Here is a 20,673-nt window from a genome sequence, read left to right on the forward strand (position 1 = left end):
CCCATATTTGGGGTGCACTTGTATTCCCCCAAAGGGTGTAGTATATGTGACAAGCACTTACACCCCCTATGGGTGTACCCCATGACACCCTTTTTTTTTAGAGTGTGCTTTAGAGCAGTTTGTACCTGTTAGTAGGTATGTCTACTGAAACTGCAACTTGAAACTTGGGGCAGTGCCAGAGGGAAAAGAGACAAATTCGGGCCTCTTCCCAATGTAAAGAAAAACCACTATGTTCTCTACGTAAAAAATTGGTCTCAGTTCATGCATCTGTGGGCAGGTAGAAAATCTTGCCCTAGTTTATTCACACCGCATGATGAGCGCAACAAACTCACACGAGTCACACGAGATTTACAGGAAAACATCGGTGGTGACTTAAGTTTCCCTGAAATTCTGTATAACCGGTCGTTTGCGGGACCGAATCATCTACTCGAGCGGTGTGCGTCGCTGTGCGAACACGTCGCTGTGCAAATGCAGTCTAACGACACGAAGCATAGAAACGGCAGATTTAGGGAGACTATCCGAAGTCCCTTGTTCAATTAAAACGACGTAATTTTGTTGAAAACGTCCGCAGCATTTTACTCACGGTATGCGTCGGGAATCTTCCACATTTTGAAACGGAACGAAGGAAGATTTACTTTTAAGAACGCTCGCTGCGTCCTCCCCGACCAGCTGGACCGGATCAGCTGACGACGACGGGGCTAAACCCGTCAAACGCAACCCCACAACAACCAATATGAGCTCCGCGTTAGTGCGGGTTTCTACCTACAAGCACCGCACCACACACCACGAACGTTTCGGCCCTTTCTCGCATCGCCGTGTTGCCCCAAACAGAACGAGATCGCCGAAGAACGCAGCGCTGTCGTGAACCTTGGCTTGTGGTTGCGCACTCGTGGACCCTGTGACTCCCCTCGCTTTCAAAGCACACACGACGAATGGTACTTTCCGTCTTCCGGGAACATCACAGGGACACTTCTCCGGTCACGTCTTCACTATGTGCTCGCAAACTGCGAAGCTCTATGCGAAGCTTCTCGCGTCCCGTCAAACCAAAACTATAGCGGCTGCCAGAAATTTCTCCGGTCAAACAAAAAGAACGAAAGCCAACCGGCTCTTCCTTCCTCCGTACATCGACGTTGCGCTTGCGTTGCTTGCGTCATGGCCAGATCGGCCAGATCGCTTGCAGTTGAAGCAGTTGAAGGTTGAAACAAAAACGAAACCAACTGCAATGTCACGTGTTCACATCGAAGACACGCTTTTTATATCCATTTTAACTGTTTTGAACGAATAATTGGACCCATGACTTTATTTGTGGTGTGTAAGAAACTATTATCAAGAGCCCTAAACTAAATGCAAACATGGGCGACATGAGGGAAGCCGCATTGCCATCGACCAGAAAATGGCGGCGAGCCACGGTAAGCGCGGGTTTCGCCAACGTCCCGCGACATGGCGTAATTGCTTTTGGTGCTTATCTGTTTCCGAGACATGTTTCTTTCCGCGGCATTTGTCTCGACGGTCCTTTCTAAGTGTGTCCCCAAGCATTCCGGTGCTTCGATAGCCGGCAATGCCGCGGTCGTCGCCGGAGGCGATGCGTGTTATCGAGGTCGGCTACACGGTTATGCGTGTATGACCGAACCAAAACACGTTTTTTACAACCTCGCATGATATCTGAACGTATTATCCGTTACTCATCGTGTAAATTTATGGTAATTTGTGTAAATAGCGTGTTTTTCACCCCAAATATTCACCAAATACACGGCACTTGCTAACAGTGTAGTGGAACAATTTCTGTTGACATGCTCGAGCAAGCTGACGGTCTTCCTGAGAGAGCGCGACTGTCAGAGGTTGGATGACGTAGCAGCTAAAGCTGACCTCTTCTTGGAGGCCCAGGTGCAGCATAGCACGGGTAAGCAAAAGCGAGAGGAGGTGACAAACAGGCAAGACGCTGGAAACGAAGATAAACACGCAAGGGGTGGTCTCCGAAAGAGTATCCGCTGCTTCCTTTGTGGGAAGATTGGGCACAAGGCAGAAAACTGCAGAAGTAACGGCCAAGCTATGAGGTCACTGACAAGTTGGGATTGCGGCCGTAGTGGTCACAAGGCAGAGAACTGTAAGGGAAGGCAGAGCGAGAAACATCAGGCGTCGTGCTTGTACACGGTGCCAACAGATAATTGCGAAAACGCCGACGATTCCTACGTCACCCTGGATAATGGGGACAAGATCCCGGTAGTGAATGCGGTCATGGGGAGGGCCCCGAAATTTCTGTCGGAGAACATGCCGGTAGTGGAAGGACGACAGGGAGAACACAAGATAACGGTGTTAAGGGACACCGGCTGCAACACCGTGGTCGTTCGCAAAGAACTAGTCCCTCAAGAGAACCTAACTGGAAAGTCGAGTCCAGTGTTTTTATTAGATCGAACAGTTCGGTACCTGCCGGAGGCGGTTATTGTGATACGAACGCCCTACTACACGGGAAAGGTAACGGCGAAGTGCGTCAGTAACCCCCTATACGACTTGATACTCGGAAACACACCGCAAATGCGTGAGGCTAATGACCCTGACCCAGAATGGAAAAGAACAATGAAGACAATCTCGGCGACTGCCTAGACAAGCCGAAGGAGAGATACGAAACGTGTTCGAACGCCATCGGAGTCAACGTGGGCTGTCGCAGGGCAATGGAAGCAACCAAGAGCATCGACGAGCTCCCGGATGAGAAACCAGCCATAGCTGCGTCCGCGAGCGAGGGGAGAGATGCTGGAAGACCAATAGGAAAACTAGAACGCCCTCTGAAAGTCGCGCAGGTGTCAGTAACCGACATAACAGCCGAGGAACTCGGAAAGCAGCAGAAAGAGGACGCTACTCTTACGAAGTATTTCAACGATGTAGGGAAGACAAAGAAGAAACACAATTCCAGGACAAGGATTCAGTTTCTGCTGAAGAACGACCTGCTATACAGGAGCGTCGTATACTCATCCGGCAGAAGATCAGAACAACTGGTTCTCCCAAAAAGGTTCAGGGCCGCTGCTGTAACTATGGCACATGACAGCGTTATGTCCGGACACCAGGGGGCGAAGAACACCCTCAATCTGGTGGCGGAAGAATTCTTTTGGCCTTGCATGCAAAGCGAAATCAAAAGGTACGTTCGTTCGTGTGACGTGTGCCAACGCACCGTACCCAAAGGCAAGGTGGGCAAGGCCCCCTTAGGAAGCATGCCAATCATCGAGACACCTTTTCAAAGAGTCGCGATAGATATCATCGGTCCTATAGTGCCTATCGCAAGCTCGGGGAATAGGTATATTCTCACAATGGTTGACATGGCCACGAGGTATCCTGACGCAGTAGCGTTGAAGAGCATTGGGTCCCAGCAGGTAGCCGAGGCGTTGGTTCAGATGTTCACGCGGTATGGAGTACCGGCAGAGATCCTTAGCGATCGCGGCACCAACTTTACCTCTGAGCTAATGAGAGAGGTGAGCCGGCTTCTATCGATGAAGCAACTCTTAGCCACTCCCTATCATCCCATCAGCAACGGCCTGGTCGAGAGGTTTAATGGCACCATCAAGCAGATGCTAAGGAGGATGTGCAAAGAAAGACCAAAGGATTGGGATAGATATCTCCCAGCTTTGCTTTTCGCCTACAGAGAGGTGCCCCAGGCTAGCCTCAGGTTCTCGTCATTTGAACTGCTATATGGGAGAAGAGTGCGAGGACCAGTGGCCATCCTCAAGGAGTTGTGGTCGAACGAAGCCCTGAAGGAAGACATGAAGACGGCATATGGATACATCTTGGAACTAAGGGAAAAACTAGATGAAACATGCAAGCTGGCGCACGTGTGCCTGCATGAAGCAAGGGAGAAGTATAAGAAATACTATGACAGGAAGAGCTGCAACCGAAATATGAAGCAAGGAGACCTGACACTCATTCTTCTCCCCACCGATCTGAACAAGATGATCATGCAATGGAAAGGTCCCTTCCCCGTAGTCGCAAGAAAGAATGATGTGGATTACGAGTTAGACGTAGGAGGCAAGAAAAAGGTGTTTCACATCAACATGCTTAAAAGATATGAAGAAAGAGAAGGAAGTCAACAAGGTAGACAGCATTGCGGTATGGTAATGGATTCTCAAGAGAAAGATGAAGTCGCAAGCGAGCTAAGTTTTGAAGATACAGAGGGAATTCCTACGCCAAGCTGGACGAGGCAGCAAGGATGGGAAGACGTCAGCATAAACGAACACTTGGAATCCCAAAAGCGTGATGAGGTACGAGAGCTGATTGAGGACTTCAAAGATATATTTTCGAACCTTCCAGGCAGGACGAGTCTGCTGACCTGTGATCTTCAACTGACTACGTCCCGACCAATACATGTGAAGCAGTACCCACTGCCGCTGTCGGTTCAGGAAACAGTCGAGCAAGAAATCGACGAGATCTTAGAGCTGGACGTGATTGAGAGATGTAACTCATCATACAACGCGCCAGTGGTAATGGTAAAGAAAAAAGACGGATCAAACAGGTTTTGCATTGACTACAGGAGGCTCAATGACGTGACCAAGCCCGATGCGGAACCAATACCACGGATCGACGTCACGTTTGCTAAGGCGGGACAGAAACGCTTCTTCTCGAAGCTCGATGTAGCAAAAGGGTACTGGCAGATACCTATGAAAGAAGAGGCCAAGGAAAAGACTGCCTTCTCTTCGACGAGTGGGCTTTACCAATTCAAGCTCATGCCCTTTGGTTTAAGAACGGCTTCTGCGACATTCACGAAACTGATGCGAAAATTGTTAGACGGCATCCCAGATGCACACCACTACATCGACGACATCCTGATCGCCACAAGCTCGTGGAGAGAGCACGGTGATACGCTTCGCTGCATTTTTAGGCGCCTGCGCGAGGCTAATATTACCGTAAAGCCAAAGAAATGTGAAGTGGGCTTTAAGGAGATCAGCTTTCTGGGACACGAGATCGGAATGGGAAGGATATCACCGGACCCTAAGATCATTGAACGGATTCAAGACGTACCAAGACCGCGAACGAAGCGACAAGTAAGATCGTTCCTTGGACTCACGGGGTTCTACCGCGAGTTCGTAGAGGACTATGCGGGTCTTGCCGCGCCGTTAGTAGCCCTCACCAGAAAAGGAGCCCGCAATGAGGTTGAGTGGGGGCCGGAGCAAGAGGAGGCCTTCAATGAACTGAAAACCAAGCTGGGACATCCTCCCATCTTGTTGGCGCCAGACCCCGAGAAGGAGTTCGTGCTAAGGACAGACGCGTCTGACGCGAGTCTGGGTGCAGTGATGCTTCAAGAAAAGGATGGAATGCTACATCCCGTGGCGTACGCCAGTAGAAAGCTCAGCACCGCAGAAAGGAACTACGCAACGATAGAAAAGGAATGTCTGGCATTGGTATGGGCCTTTGCCAGATTTAGGTTGCTTCTGTACGGCAGAACTTTTCGAGTTCAGACCGACCACCAACCACTGGAATTCCTAAACAAAGCTAAGCATACAAATAGGCGAGTGATGAGGTGGAGTATGGCTTTGCAAGATCATAGCTTTCACGTGGAATACATAAAGGGCAGGGATAACGTGAGAGCAGACTTTCTTAGCCGCATTTAGACGTTTATTTTTCTTTTAAACTAAGATTTTTTGTTAGGGATAACTAGACGAGACCCCGAAGAGGATGGGTTCCCTCAATGTGTATATATCTTTTGTGTTGTATGTGTGCCAATGTCTTTTGTCAGACTTAAGACGGGGCCTTTGCATATGTGTGTGGCCACAGTGAGTTCTCACAAAAGAAATCCACGATTTGAATGTGGATGGAGAGGACCCTCCGGCCAAGTGTGGTGCGGTGCAACCGGACGTCGTTTCAAGGTCATCGAGAAGGTCGTGTCGTGAAAGTTTCGTGTAGGAGGATTGTGGGGGTGGCTTGTGCTCGGTGACGTCAAGATCGAGCCCTCGGAAGTACCAGGCATCAAGAAGGAAAAGTTTATGTTATAAACTTCTTGAAGTTGGGGGGTGTCATGGTTTTGTGGAAGGAAGAACGTGAAGGACGAAGTGACGGGTGCGAAAAAGGTGCGTGGAGAGCACGAGCCGCGACGTTCGGCAGCTGCTTCAAGGATCTGACCGGCTGTGTCCCGGTATCGACGACCTGAACCAGAACCCGCCGCTACGCACGATGTGAAGGGAACAGCGGAGGCATGAGCATCTACGCCATCTCAACACCGTCCCTGGACTGAGCGTCTACAGAAGCCAGGAAGCAAGCCTCGTCACGACATACGCCGGTGAATCTCTAAGACGATAGCCCCGTAGTTCGAACTGCGCATTTCTTTCTTGTGACTTTACTTGTAGTCTTCTTACAGTTTTTTTCCTTCCATGCTGATATTTCTTTTGTGTGTGCAAATATATGCCCAGTTTTTTTTTTCTAACTCTCTGTCTCCCGACCCTTTTCTTACCAACCCCGGACGAGCCTGTGACAGCTCCCCAAAGATTACACACCAGGATGGCGCCCCGCTACAGAGCACCAGTATATGTCGTACCATAGCCTCCTTTATACTGACAAAACCTGGCAGATTGCCACGAGAAGCGGTCGCCGAAATGGAAGAGGTGGAGTGGCATACAACGGAAGAGTCTCGCCGCAGCGGACGTGAAACACGGAAAAAGTATGTTTTGGGTCCTCGCCACTGCAAAAGCTGTGTGCTGACGTCCAGGTTCCTCGAGGAATGGCTCTTTAACGATCTGTGCTACCACATCCTCATGCTCCAAATCTGGGACCAGACACTCTATGACTCCGTCGTCGACCTGGCAGGCTTTGTGAGTATAGGGGTGCTATGGTCATACTCTAATCCACTTTACTCTTTTTTTTTTTCAGTGGGAGAGCATCTTTTTGTTTGCATTCTTAAAAAAGAGGGTTAGACTATTATGATTAAATTGGTGCGGACAACCACTAACAAGCTCTGTTTGCTGTCGTCAGGGACTAGGCATTTCTTATCAATGCCTATCTTCGCAAAAGAAAACAAGATAGGGGAAGGGACAAGAGCGGTGGAAAGCCCTGCCGTTTGCGTGGTCGATGTAACTACTCATGTTAAAGATAAATCACATGTAACTATGGTTGTTTAAGATAAATCTGTTTGAAAGGGTGTCTTCGCCATGCCAATCTGTAAACATATTTTTTTTAAAGCTGGAGACCAAGTGAGATAAGTATCATCCGCGGTCTTTGCAACTGGTTATTTCAATATTTTATTAGGAGTACTTGGCCATGACTTGAAACAAACCAAAGACCAGATTCGGGCTCATGTTGGCCTTAAGCTCAATTTTGCCAGAGAAGTAAATGCTGAAACTAGACAACATAATTCAAAGCAAACTTTCTGCAGCGACAAAGAGTTGGAAATAGTTACTGAAAGAATAGAGGAAGCAGTTTCAGGGCAACGGTATACAGATTGGACCTATGAGAGCCTAACCAGGCTTTTTGCTCTGGAACTAGACAAAGTTCAGAGTAAACGAAAGGGGAAGCAAGGACATAGATCAAAAAGCTGGTGGGACAAAGAAGTGAAGCAAACGATACAAAAACGTCAAGAAGCCTCTTGAGAACACAGGTATTCCAAGCGCAGTGGGGATTCAGAAACGGAAGTAAAGAGAAAATGGGACACTTTTATAACTTGTCGCCGAGAGGCATCCAGTTTGATCAATGCGAAAATTCAGAGAAAGGGTGAGGAATGGATGAATAATGTAAGCAAGAAAGATAGAAACGAAGCTAAGAAGTTTTGGGAGCACTTGAACTCACTTGGTGAAACGACGCAAGCTAGACAGAGGTTCATACTCACGCATCAGTGAGATCAATTAGAGGGAGATGGTGCGATGCGATATATAGGAGCACTGATAGAGGAGAAATTTCGGGAACGGGTACATGTGGAAGATAGGAGAACCGAAGGAAGTAGCAGACCAGCTTGTGATATCTCAGATTTTGGACAAAGAAAGGGGGAAAAGGCAGAACGAAGAGTCCCTAGTGGCACGTCGACAGGCACAAATGCGATCCCAATCAAGCTGGTGAAGAATTTGGGTCCTAAATCTAAGGCAAAACTAAGGGAGGTAGGGAGTACTATGATAAAAAAAGGAAATATTCCAGATGAATGGAGGCTTAGTAGGATGAGTATTATATATAAGGGAAAGGGGGATAATTCTGATATTAGGAATTATCGCTCCATAACCGTGACACCAGTTATATACAGGTTGGTAATGCAGATTATAAAGAACAGACTGGACGAATGGGTAGATTGCGAGGGCATACTGCGCGAGTTACAGAACGAGTTTCGGACACAAAGAAGGTTGGAGGACAATATATTTTCTCTAACACAGTGTATAGAAATAGTGCAAAAACAAAACAGACTGCTCTGGCTGGCCTTTCTGGATATCAAGGGTGCCTATGACAATGTGAACCAAAGGAACCTGTGGGACATAGAGGATAGCTTAAACCTAGATTAAGGACTAACAGCCCTATTAAGGAACATTTACAAAAATAATAAGGTGATTATAACATGGGAAGGAAAGGCGACGGGGAAGATAGAGGTAAGACGAGGCCTTAGGCAGGGGTGCCCGTTATCGCCTTTGCTGTTTGTCTTGTATCCGAGAGGATTGGAGGATAGACTAGAGAAGAGTGGGCTTGGATTCAACCTTTCGTACAGTAAACTAGGCCAAAAAATTCAGCCATCCTTACCGGGATTGATGTATGCGGATGATATTGTACTAATGGCTAACAACAGGACAGAGTTGCAGGAATTAATTAGCATCTGTGGTGAGGAAAGAGAGGAATAGGGTTTAGAATTCAATAGTGAAAAATCAGCAGTCATGATTTTTAACAGCGATGAAGTTGAGAGGCTGAAAATACAGAATATTACAGTTGAGAGAGCTAGTAAATACAAGTATCTAGGAGTATGGACATGTGATGGTGCAGAATCTCTCAGTGAGCATGGAAAGTATATAATAGGTAAGGGCAACAGAAATGCAGCTGTAATGAAAAATAGAGCACTTTGGAATTACAACAGGTATGAGGTGGTGAGAGAGATTTGGAAAGGGGTCATGGTGCTTGGCTTGACTTTTGGAAATGCAGTGCTATGCATGAAATCCGAAGCGCATGCGAGACTAGAAATAAAACAGCGCGGAGTAGGGAGGCTGACTTTGGGGGCACATTGCAAAACGCCAAACGAGGAAGTACAAGGAGACATGGGATGGGCGTCTTTTTAGAGCAGGGAAGCGGTGAACAAGATAGAATTTGAGGTTCTGTTGAGGAAAATGGATGGGGACCAATGGGCACGAAAGGTTTTCAGCTATTTATGCATGAGGAGCATAGACACAAAGTGGAGACAGCGCACTGGGAAATTAAGAGGAAAGTTTTTAGGCTATAGTGGAGATACGGAAGAGCAGGTCTCAGTTAAGAAGAAAGTTAAGGCCACAGAAAGACATCGGTGGCTGGACGGAATGCAGACAAAAACGGCTCTGGAAAGCTATAGATCTTGTCTAATAGTTATACCACTTTTGTGTATTAGTATTATTTCTTATGGTGTTATTTGTTTAGTTATTGTGATAGAACCCCTGTGATAAGCCGGAGCAGGCTGTTGAGCCCATATGTATCACATTAGTTTCTAATAAAGTAACTGTTTTAAATACTTGTGGCTTGTTTTGCAGTACCTGCATGGTAGCACTCCTGAAGTTGCATTTGCACAAATGGCAGTGATATGAGCTGAGAGAAAACAGCTATCTTTATTGTTAAATTTGAAGATTCCTGCAATTTATTGCCACCCACCTGTCCACTCAAAGCAGGCGCGAAGCAACAGAACATGCTTGTTCACACCAGCTCTTGCCAATAGTCTAGATATGTGATAAAACAGATATACAAACTACTGTAAATGATAAGTATAATCAAACTAATAGAAAGTTAAGCTGTTAAATAAAAAAAAACTTTTACTTTTTTTGTTGTGTGCAAATTCCAATGTAACAAAACAAGGCTGTCCTGAAAGCTTCTGTTGTGTTTCATGATAAATTTTAGAGAAGCATTCAGTTCAGCATCGTTAAGACCATCATCGTTCATTTTTCCATGTTTCATTACAGGAAATTGTAAGATATCAGTTCTGCATTTCGACGTTGACACTTGCAGACAATTGATGTTACTGCTTCTTTTAGGTGGAATCAAAGTTTCCATTTCAACTTTTATACTTTCACACAGTTGAAGTTACTACCCTTGTTTTAGGGAAATTCAAGTTGAACCTCGCAGGCGGCAAGAAGTCTCCTAACGATCACAGTGCCTCCCTTTGTTCAACAAACTGACACATGACTAGGGCTGCTATACTCCAGACAAAGTGAGAGTCAGCACTGATATCTTTTGGAGAGTCGCTCATACACTCCCATGACTCTTTTGCGATAGGAGTCGGGGGACTCTTCATAAAAGGATGGTCCTCACAACTCTTGTTACAGAGTCACTGGGATTACCAGGAAGGAGTCGTGTGACTCTTTTTCTCCGTTGGATAAGAGTCGTTGAAGAGTCGCAGTTGACTACGTCGCCTGGAGTCGCCCATACACTACCATGACTCCAGTGTGATGAGAGTCGCAGGACTCTTCTTTAAATAAGAGTCAAGTGACTACAAACTGGAGTCGTGGAGGAGTCAAATCTGTAGCGCGCAAAGACCCTCCCCCCCAGGGAGTCGTGGCGACTTTTTTTAAATAAAGAGTCGAGGGACTCTACAAACTGGAGTCGATTCTGCGGCGCGCCAATACCCCCCAAAGAGAGTCATAGCGACTCTTTTTTTTAAGAGTGTACCTCTCTTCACAGCAGCTATCCAAGCTTTGTTTCTCGCGGGACAGATGTCTCTCCGACCAAAACTTAAAACACCAGGTGCTCTCCTTCCCGTAAAAGAAAGTCTCGCAGAGTGTGGTGGTACAGTTCACTGGCGTTATGAGGCACACGGCGGCCCACAACGCAGATTTTCTTTCAGCCGCAACCTAGTGGAATGTAGGCCTAAGAACGGCCGCTCGCCTATTTTTTTTCAGCCTCGATGAGGGCGCTATCACCTTCTCGCGCATCCGCAGCAGCTTTTCTGAAGAAGATCAATAGACCGATCTCACCATCTAGTTTGAGTACGCCACCGCTGCCGACATCCATCGTGGGAGCTGTAGTCTTTCTGCACGCGCGACAACCCTGCTGGAGGTCTGAGCGAGCAGAGCACGAGGCGGCATGACTCGTGAACTGGCGTCTGCTTCCTACGAACTACAGTTATGGCGGCGTCACGCATACGTGGAACGCTTGGTGGGATTCGGTTTATTGTGATTTTGGTTGAGAAGACCGTTTTTCCCGTACGATTTCTTTTCAGCTTACTTTAGAAAAGTCCATGTTGCAGACACCAGAACGTGTAAAGAAACTTGCAGCATAATCCTTGGTGGTCGGATAATTAAGCGAAATGTCCATTCGCAACTCCGGCAAAGTCTACGTCACCTAGCGGCTAGAACAGAAAGCTGTGGTGGCAGGTTCGTTTACTCGCCTTTTCGAGCAAATCAGAAATTCACGGCGCCTGGCCACCCAAAAGATGAAGCCGTAAAAGTAAGTTTAAAAAAAATAGCAGCCCTTTTTGAATCCACAGTACAGCCACAGGGATAGCTGCGACACGTAACGGCGAAGTAGTTCGGAATCGGCGTCCCTTTCAAGCAGCGTGGAGTTTTGATTGTGAAACCTCTTGATGACGTAATCCTTAGTGGATTCCCTAACCGCACCAAGCAGCAAACATGCCGAAGCTGCCAGGAGTCGCGTCAAAGTGGCAGACGCGTTCAGCGCGAGACACATGCGCGTCGAAACTGCCTGATCCAACGTGCGAACTGCCGGAAAGATTTCTGCTCCGACTCGCGGCACAGGAGAGTTCGAGAGACATGCTTCGCACGCGCCTTTCGTTTTGTTACGCCCACTTGCGGGTATCCCTGTACCGGATAGATGGATTTATGCTTATCGCTGTATATGGGTGATTTCGTCTCAAATCATGCAAGAAAAAATGATCGGTCTTTAAAATTTCTGGAAAAGATATGGTGGCGGAAAATATGGTACTAAAACAAGCCTACAAAATTACGATTTTTTTTCTTTTTTTTTTTTTTAGGGGGGTAGTTTTTTGCTTTGAAAGGACAGAAGGTATAGGTCTTGCGATTTTCGCAGTTCTCACTATACTTTGTCTCATCCTACGATGGACTATAGGCCAAAGCCACGGGCCGCCAGGTCCAATCGGATTCCACGCTATACTATGACACGCCTAACATTGATTAGGGGTGGACTAATGATGCTCGAATCCAAAAGCGCCGCATCATTTCTAGAGCTTCGACGCTGCAAAGAGCCTATATGTCGTGGCTTTCTTTGCGATGTAAAATTATTGAGTCACTCAGTGCTCTTTGATCCGAACCACTGTCCACCCGTCCCCTCATCAGTGATCCGAGACGCGGGCACCGATACGTGCATCGAAGCGAAATACCGCACAATTTCAAAGTGGCTCGTGATTGGATCTGGCGTTCCGTAGCTTTTGCCTTTAGTCCATCGTAGGGTGAGACGAAGTATAGTGACACATTTTTAAGTCTCGCAACATTTAGATTATTGTTTCCATAACAATGAAAGCTTCGTTTACTGCTTTAATACTTTGTATAGACAGGTTAAAGCACATTAGAAGCTTTTTAATATTCTATAAAATAAAAATGTTTGAATCTTGCAACGTTGACAATAATGGCAAAGTATGAGTTGAGCTAGGTCTCGATGTACGATTATTTAAGGCATAAGAAACATATCAAATGAAGCTTGTATACAATCATATATAAAAATTTTAATTTCGTTTAGTTCATATAGAAGAAACAACACTGTAAACACGAAAAGGAAATCTAAAATTACGAAATTCAGCGATATTTTAAGCACATGCGTATTTTTTTTTGTTTTCACTTTTTTATATAAAAAGCTTTCTATGTGGTATTATAAATGCTATACAAAGTCTCCGAAATATACGGTTTCGTCATATTAAGCAGTGCGTTTGAAAAGAAGGCATATTCGTTCTTCCATTCTGCGACGCACGTCTCTGTCATTTCTTGTCCCACTTAAATATTAGTTATTTTTCTAACATGAACATAGTTTTTATTGTTTATCAGGTCTACACACAGTTCGCCAAAACTTGTACATATATAGTATTTGTAGCATAATATTGTAGGGGTTCTTCCGCACGTTCAGTTTGCTTACTTAGTAAACTACTGAAATTGAAGCTGTTTTAAAAATGTTTAAGCGTTCTCATATAATATTAAAAAACACATATAAGACATTTTAAAAGTTTTTGTGAGTTAACGGAGCACTTGTGGAGGAAAATATTTCAAAGCGACGGCCTGCCGAACACGGCAATAGGCGTGCATGAATTTTTTCTTCAAACAACTTTCTTTTTCCTCGATAGCTACACTGTAAAAAATTTCCGTAATTTTACAATCACTTTGTCGTAATTCTCACGGACTCAACGGACACAAACCCGTTTTTTGTTACGTTAAATAAAATAGTACACTTGTGTGTCAAAGAATACCATAGTAGAGGATAAAAGTGTTAGAAGTGCTTTTATCGTTTAATACTGATAGAAGCGATTCCTTATAGCAGGGATGGGCAAAATACATGCAAATATGTATCGAAATACACGTACAAACTACTTCGTCAAAAATGTATTTAATTACAAATCTAATTAAATTTCCAAAAAAAAGCATTTAAGTACAAGGTACAAATACAACCAAATGTCTTTGGTCTCCTCGAAATACTTTTCCAAATACATTCCGCAAAATTTGCGTCAGCGACTTCAGGGCACCTGCAACGGGTTTATAAGTATCTCATTTTAAGTTTGCATCGCACACTCGGTAGTTAGTGTGCGAGGCTCTAGTAACGTAATAGAAATATAATCACAAAAAAAATTTAATCAGCTTGGACGTAATAGGTGAAAAAAGTACAGATCTCGAGCTTCAAGGAGCTTTTTTTGTCGATTACATTTTGGTATAGACCAACAAAGAACCGAGACGACCAAGACGCGCAGCACTAGCTTGGGACTTTTTTATTGTTGCAACTCGCACCAGTCACAAAAATCTGGACGACCCGCGCATTTAGAATGTTCCAAGCCAAAATATGGATAGAAATCAGGCTGGAAAGCATCACAAGTTGTCACAGGCACTTATTTAGCCTGTCTGCCTGTGAACGTCGATTTCGTCACTCTTTTTGCCTTGGAATAGCGCCGTAATCACAAAGTCACTAATCGCTTGTGCTTGATTGAGAGGCACTGCATTCGGTGCAGAACGTAGTTTTCTTCCTGCTGTGGACAGTGACAATAAATTTGAGGGATGAATTTTCGCCCACAAAATTGTATTTAATTACAATTTTATTTGAAATACCCATGTTTTAGTATTTAAATACACACGTCAAATAGATTAACCAATTTGTAATAGATTAACCAATTTTCCTTCTACTAGAAAAATATCTTATATTTGTATTGTATAATTTTTTTCCTTGACTCTGACAATAACTTCCTGACTGACATTTTTGTGTGGTTTTCGCAACTGACGAAATCATGTGGTGTTTTTCCGCTTTATTTTATTATTTTCCGAAAATCTCTTATTTTCCACTGCTACTTAGGTTCAGTCCTACAAGCCCCTGCTGGCTTCGACGAACCTGCCTATGGCCGCCCTGAATACATCCTGCGTAAATAAATTTATAATAATAATAATAATTATTATTATTATTATTAATATTATTATTATTATTATAACAATCCTATTTTCGGCTCACAAGTAGTTTGTGCCAACACAATTTTTTTTAGTTCGCGCTTTTTAGTTCGCGTTATTTTGCGATTTTCCATGTATCTGCATAAAACTAAACACAGAACTATCATGCTCGACGTTGCACATCCGACGTTCCTAACTTTCCTCATCTTTCTAAACGTCCGCGTGTGCCCTAACACCAGAAACCGGAATTTTAAAGTTTAAAAACGGCACGTTGTGAATATTGAACGTACACTTTCATGCAAAGCTGACGTCAAGTGACTCAAATCGAAAAATATGCATATTTACAAAATTGATATCTCTTCTGGTGAAGGCTGAGCAACCGTTGCATTCATTTTCGCGCACGAAACAGCGACTCCCTGAGAAAGTAAGAACGCAGTGATTGCCTTTATTTTAACAATGTAAACACACTTGCTGGCGTGCGCTGATGAAGTCTCAAGATCAAAACTCTCTTAGCGTGATTCGTGACTGCGCCGGCTACTACCCAACCTCGTTGTCGCGCCACTTTCTGGAAGCAGACACTAAAATTGCAAGTAAACACACAAAAGCGACACCGATATACTTATCTTGCAGAATATCACCTTATTTAGTAATAACTGTGTCAAAAGGCACTACATGCTGTATTTAAGTTAAGAAAAAGCAAACATAAACCTTTTTTTCGTGAGAAAAACTAAATATCAACGTGAAGTCTGGAAAAAGCTAACGTAATCCCTGCTCACAAAAGTGGTGATCGCCAAGTAATAAGTAATTACCGTCCGATTTCTCTCATCAGTGTCCATCTAAGCTCATGGAGCATACAGATACTTTACTCAAATATAATAAACTTTCTTGACTCTCATAACCTTCTTTTTGAACATCAGCACAGATTCGGTAAATCTTACTCTTGCGAAACCCAGCTAACCGCCTTCCTTACTGATATTTATTCAAGCTTCGATTCGAGTATTCAGACGGATGCCATGTTCATTGAGTTCTCCAAAGCATTCGACAAAGTACCACACCAACGTCTTTTAGCAAAGCTTAACGATATTAATACTCGTCCCTCTGTTCTTGAGTGTATTTCTGAATTCCTAATCAGCCGTAAGCAATAATCCTCCGTTAACAACGTAAAATCTCCCACCTCTACCGTAACGTCAGGTGTCTCCCTTCTGTGCGCCTGCTCGCCGACGATTGTGTCATTTACCGACCCATTTTCTCATACAATGGTCATCATGCTCTCCAGGAAGACCTTGATTCTGTAATCAATTGGTGTGAAAATGGCAGATGACGTTAAACTTCAATAAATGTAGATCCCTATAATTTCCCCGCAGTTCGCGTGCCACACCATTTCCGTATTACCTAAATAACACTCAAGTAATAGCATGCTCATCTTATACATACCTGGGTGTTCATCTCACCTCTGACCTCTCATGGACTGCTCGCATAACTTCTGTTATTTCTGATACTAACCGTTCTCTCGGATATTTGTGCCGCAACCTCAAACTTGCTACACTCTCCGCAAAACGATTAGCTTATACTACTCTCATAAGATCGAAGTTAGGATGCGCCTCATCTATATGGTCCCCATGGCAGTCCTACCTTGCAAATAATCTAAAATCCGTTCAAAACAGAGCCCTTCGTTTTATTTATAACAACTACTCACCATATACCGGCACATCAGGGTTACGCCAATCAGCTAACCTTCATTCACTATCCTTTCGCCGCCAAATATCACGCCTTTCTCTCCTCCATCGAATTTTTTATCAGAATAGCCACCTCAAAGAATCACTGTTATCACATCACCATCGAGTTTTCCCGCGTCTAGATCACCTATGTAAATTACGTCCAATTTGATCATCAACTGTTTCTCACCAGACTTCCCCACTACCATTGGCCATCGAGGATTGGAATTCACTACCTCATAACATCGTTTCTATAAGTGATTCTACAAAATTTGTTCAATCCATTACCCTCTCTTTATCTAACCTACATATCTAGCTTACATTGTTATAATTGTGTTTACTATTCTATTTTTTTTTGGTTCTATTGACAAACCCTTGTATAATGCCCCACGGGCCCTCAAGGAAAATAAATGATGGTGATGATGATGATGAACAGTGTATTTTTGCTGAATCTTTTGAAAAGTTCGGGAAATGTTCGGCTCCGCCGAATCCCAAACTTCGGCAAAAGTTCGGCCCATCACTAGTAAAAATATGCGACCCGGGGGGGGGGGGGGGGGGGGGTTGGTTTGCCCCCCCCCCCTCCCCCCACTCAAGAACAAGTTGATACGCCACTGGCTGCTACATCGCACCGCGGCACCATTTCCCAAGAGCAGAAGCGATGTTTGCGACTACGATCACAGAGCTATCATGAAAAACAATCGTGTGTGCTGCTTTTACATACTTAGCGAGACAAAGCATAGTGACAGCTTAGCACGAAGCGTCCTAGTTTTAGTAACTACATGACACAATTATGGTCCTTCTCCAGGAGGCTTCAGCGTCGAAGCGATGAAGTCCTGGGGTCGCAGAGAGGCGTTTGAAAATGCCTTTACGCACTGCTTGCTTCTGCACCACTCTTCAGCACAGTACAACCGTAAGAAAGGTCTTGCTGGATGGAAAACGTGGTCGAGAGGCAGGAAAGATTGCAGCGTGCTAGGCATGTTTTGGCAGAAGCTTCTTGAAGCCGACATGTGAGAGTACCAGAATCTGCGGCGTATCAGGCGGACAAAGTTTTTGCAGATTCTTTCACGCGTGGAACCAAGAATGGCGCTACAAAATGAAACAGCATTGGACAAAACACAGTGGTGCGCTTTCTTTGTTTGACTCATTCAAAAAAAAAATATATTGCTGTGCTCTTGCTACACTACCGTAAATGTTTTTGCAGTTACTCACCCACCAAAAATTTGTGTGTGAAAATGCACTGTGCCCTTACAGTCCGGGCATCCACGAGCGAGGCGCAAATCGCAGGAATAGCCGACATTTTAGTAACGGGACAAACGATCAATCCAGGGATAAAAAATTGCGATTCAATTTATCGTGTGAATCTGCCATTATTTAATGATTATCCTAATAGGTTCAATTGATCCTAATTAAATGAATTATGGCAGGGTATTTATGCTCGCCAAAGTTTTCATTTGTACATGACATGTTTATATATTTATATTTATTTATATTTATATTTAATGATACTGCAATCCCTGAAATGGATTTTAGCAGGAGCGTACACTTGATTAACAAGACAGGCAGACATATAGAATAGCAAACAAGTCGCAGAAACAAAATAACAAATATTTTAGAGAGGGGAAAAAACTAATTTAGGAGGGTTTTAAATAAAGACAATGATGGTTACATAACAACACTTTCAGAAGGCTGTTCCAATCAGTCACCGTTTGCGGAAAAAAAAGAGTGGTTGAAGCAATGATTATGCTATCGAAATTGAGTTATTGTTAGCGCATGCCTCCGTCGAGTAGCGCAGCCTGGTGAGAAGTTTATTAAGCAAGGCAGATCTATCCTATAATATCCATTTATTAATTGAAACAAAAATTTTAGTCGACAATGCCGACTTCTGAGAGATAATGACTTTAAGTTACCTCCGGTTAAAAGGTCGCTTATTAAGGTACGTCCAAAGTATTATAAATGTAGCGAGCTGCCTTTTTCTGCACACGATCGAGCTTGTTAATGCTTAGTTTGGTGAAAGGATCCCAAATAATAGCCGCGTAATCTAATGTTGGCAAGACTATAGTTTTATGTGTTAGAAGACGCAAGGAAGGGGTAGAAAGTCTTAGCGTCCTTTTAAGAAAGAATAACTTTCGAAGAGCATTTCATGTAACGTAATCAATCTGTTTGTCCAAGTAAGATTATGAGTAATCCATTGTGCCAGGTATTTATATTGTGTTACTTCTGATAGAAGAAGAATATTAGTATTGTAAACAAATTTTAAAGGATTTCTTTTGTGGGTAATTCTCATAAAAACCGTTTCTTCAACGTTAATAGTCATTTTCCACCATTCTGCAATTTTTTTTAAATCTCTATTTAGTAAACGTTGATCGGAATCACTAGCTATTTTTGTCTAAATTATGCAATCAGCGTATAACCTGGTTTTTACCTGAACATCTTGTGTTGTATCATTAATAAACAACAGGAAAAGGAAAGGTCCGAGCACAGAGCCCTGGGGAACGCCAGAGTCAACAGAAAGTCTGTCAGAGCAATATTCACCATAAACTACGCATTGTCGACGATTTGAAATATATGCTGAAATCCATTTGGCTAACTGTGTGTTCTTACATATTTTCCCCAGTTTGTAGAGTAACTTTTCGTGAGAGACCTCATCAAACGCTTTCGAAAAATTCATAAAAATAGCATCAATATGTTTTGCATTGTTTATTGTCCAGGAGAAATCGTGAACAGTCTCAATTAATTGAGTACATGTTGAAAAATCTTTTCGGAATCCATGCTGATTTTAGTCTAAATGTTGTATTCGTCTAGGAATATTGATAAAGGATTTTATAATATATGTTCAAGAAGTTTACAGGCAGTTGAAGTCAATGAAATTGGACGGTAATTTCGAATCCACTGCTTGTTTCCGTTCCCATGAAGTGGTTTGACTCTGGCCGTTCTCCAGTCGTCTAGAACCTGACCTTCGGACAGCGATCGTGAAAACAGAACAAACAAATATTTTGAGACCCTTTCAGCATACCTGAATAAAAATGCATTGGGGATACCATCAAACCCAGGGGATTTTTTTACATCGAATTTCAACAGCACGTTCAATATACCACATTCATTAATTATAATATCAGGCATAGGCGGATAGTCAGCGTCAAAATTCGGTAACACATCATTGTCTTGAGTAAACACCGATTTAAAATGTTTATTAAAACCGTTTGAAATTTTTTTTTTCATCATGGGTTAAGTTGCCACCAATTTCGAAAACAACACAATTGCTAGAATATGTAGATATTAATCGCCAAAATTTCTCCGGTGAAGTAGATATGAAGTTTGGCAAAGATTCGCCGAAATACCGACTTGTATTAACTGTAACTTGGGTTTTAAGTTTTAAAGAAAGAACAATAAATTTTTCAGTCAGTTCCCACGAGTCGGCGCTTGTTTTCATTTTCTTTTTCGATCGTTTCAATTGTCTTTTTAACTGTAAGGTTTTTCTAGAAATCCAGGGGTTATTTTTATTCTGCTTTTTTAGATCATATAAAGCACCAGTACAAACTCGTTTAAATTAAATGAAAGCATGTCTATAATAGCGACAACATTTCCCCGAGACAAAATTGGATAACACTTGGACACGGTTTTTTTTATTTACAGAAACATATTCTAAGGTTAACAATACCGCTTTTTGATCAGAAATACCAGGGATTACTTCACATCTAAATTTAGAAGAAATTGTACCACTTACAAAAACAAGCTCAAGTACAGGTGCAGTGTTCCCTTGGATTCTCGTCAAATCCTCGACGACTTGCAGTAAGTCAAATTTAAAGGTCATGACTAGCGTTGCTTTTCCTAGGTTATCATTTTGGTGTTTCAGTGAAAAATTGGACCACTCAACGTTTGGCAAATTAAAATCTCCTACCAAAATAACTCGATCGCCAGGCTTGATAATTTAGAAATGTATCGAGATACATTTCTAGATTATCAAGAACAGCCGTAGAAGATCCAGGGGGTCTATAAAATGCCCCAATAATGTATTTACATTTACCATCGTGCGCTTTGCAAAAAAAATACACTCGGTATCAAGTATTTTAGGCATGCTCACTATATTAAGGAAGTTATTAAAAAGAATACACACACCACCACCCTTATTATTACGGTCTTTCCAGAGTGCACTGCAGCCTGCAGGGACAAATCCACTGTCATATATTGTATCATTTAACCAAGTCTCAGTCAGAACGGCGATATCAGGATCATGACTG

The 20,673-nt window shown here is 43.4% G+C and overlaps 1 protein-coding gene across 1 annotated transcript in view; it reads left to right on the top strand.

The window, feature by feature from the left end:
* The first annotated feature begins 2,049 nt into the window (after window positions 1-2,049).
* LOC120849502 overlaps window positions 2,050-20,673 on the top strand; it is a 46,896-nt gene continuing 28,272 nt past the window's right edge. Inside the window, exons 1-2 of the mRNA XM_040221745.1 lie at window positions 2,050-2,472; window positions 2,571-4,469. Coding sequence (XP_040077679.1) covers window positions 2,050-2,472; window positions 2,571-4,469 — 2,322 coding nt within the window. The remainder of the gene's footprint in view (window positions 2,473-2,570; window positions 4,470-20,673) is intronic.

The sequence above is a fragment of the Ixodes scapularis genome, unplaced genomic scaffold (genome assembly GCF_016920785.2).
Source record: "Ixodes scapularis isolate PalLabHiFi unplaced genomic scaffold, ASM1692078v2 PGA_scaffold0__279_contigs__length_252992795, whole genome shotgun sequence".
In the NCBI taxonomy this organism is placed as follows: domain Eukaryota; kingdom Metazoa; phylum Arthropoda; class Arachnida; order Ixodida; family Ixodidae; genus Ixodes; species Ixodes scapularis.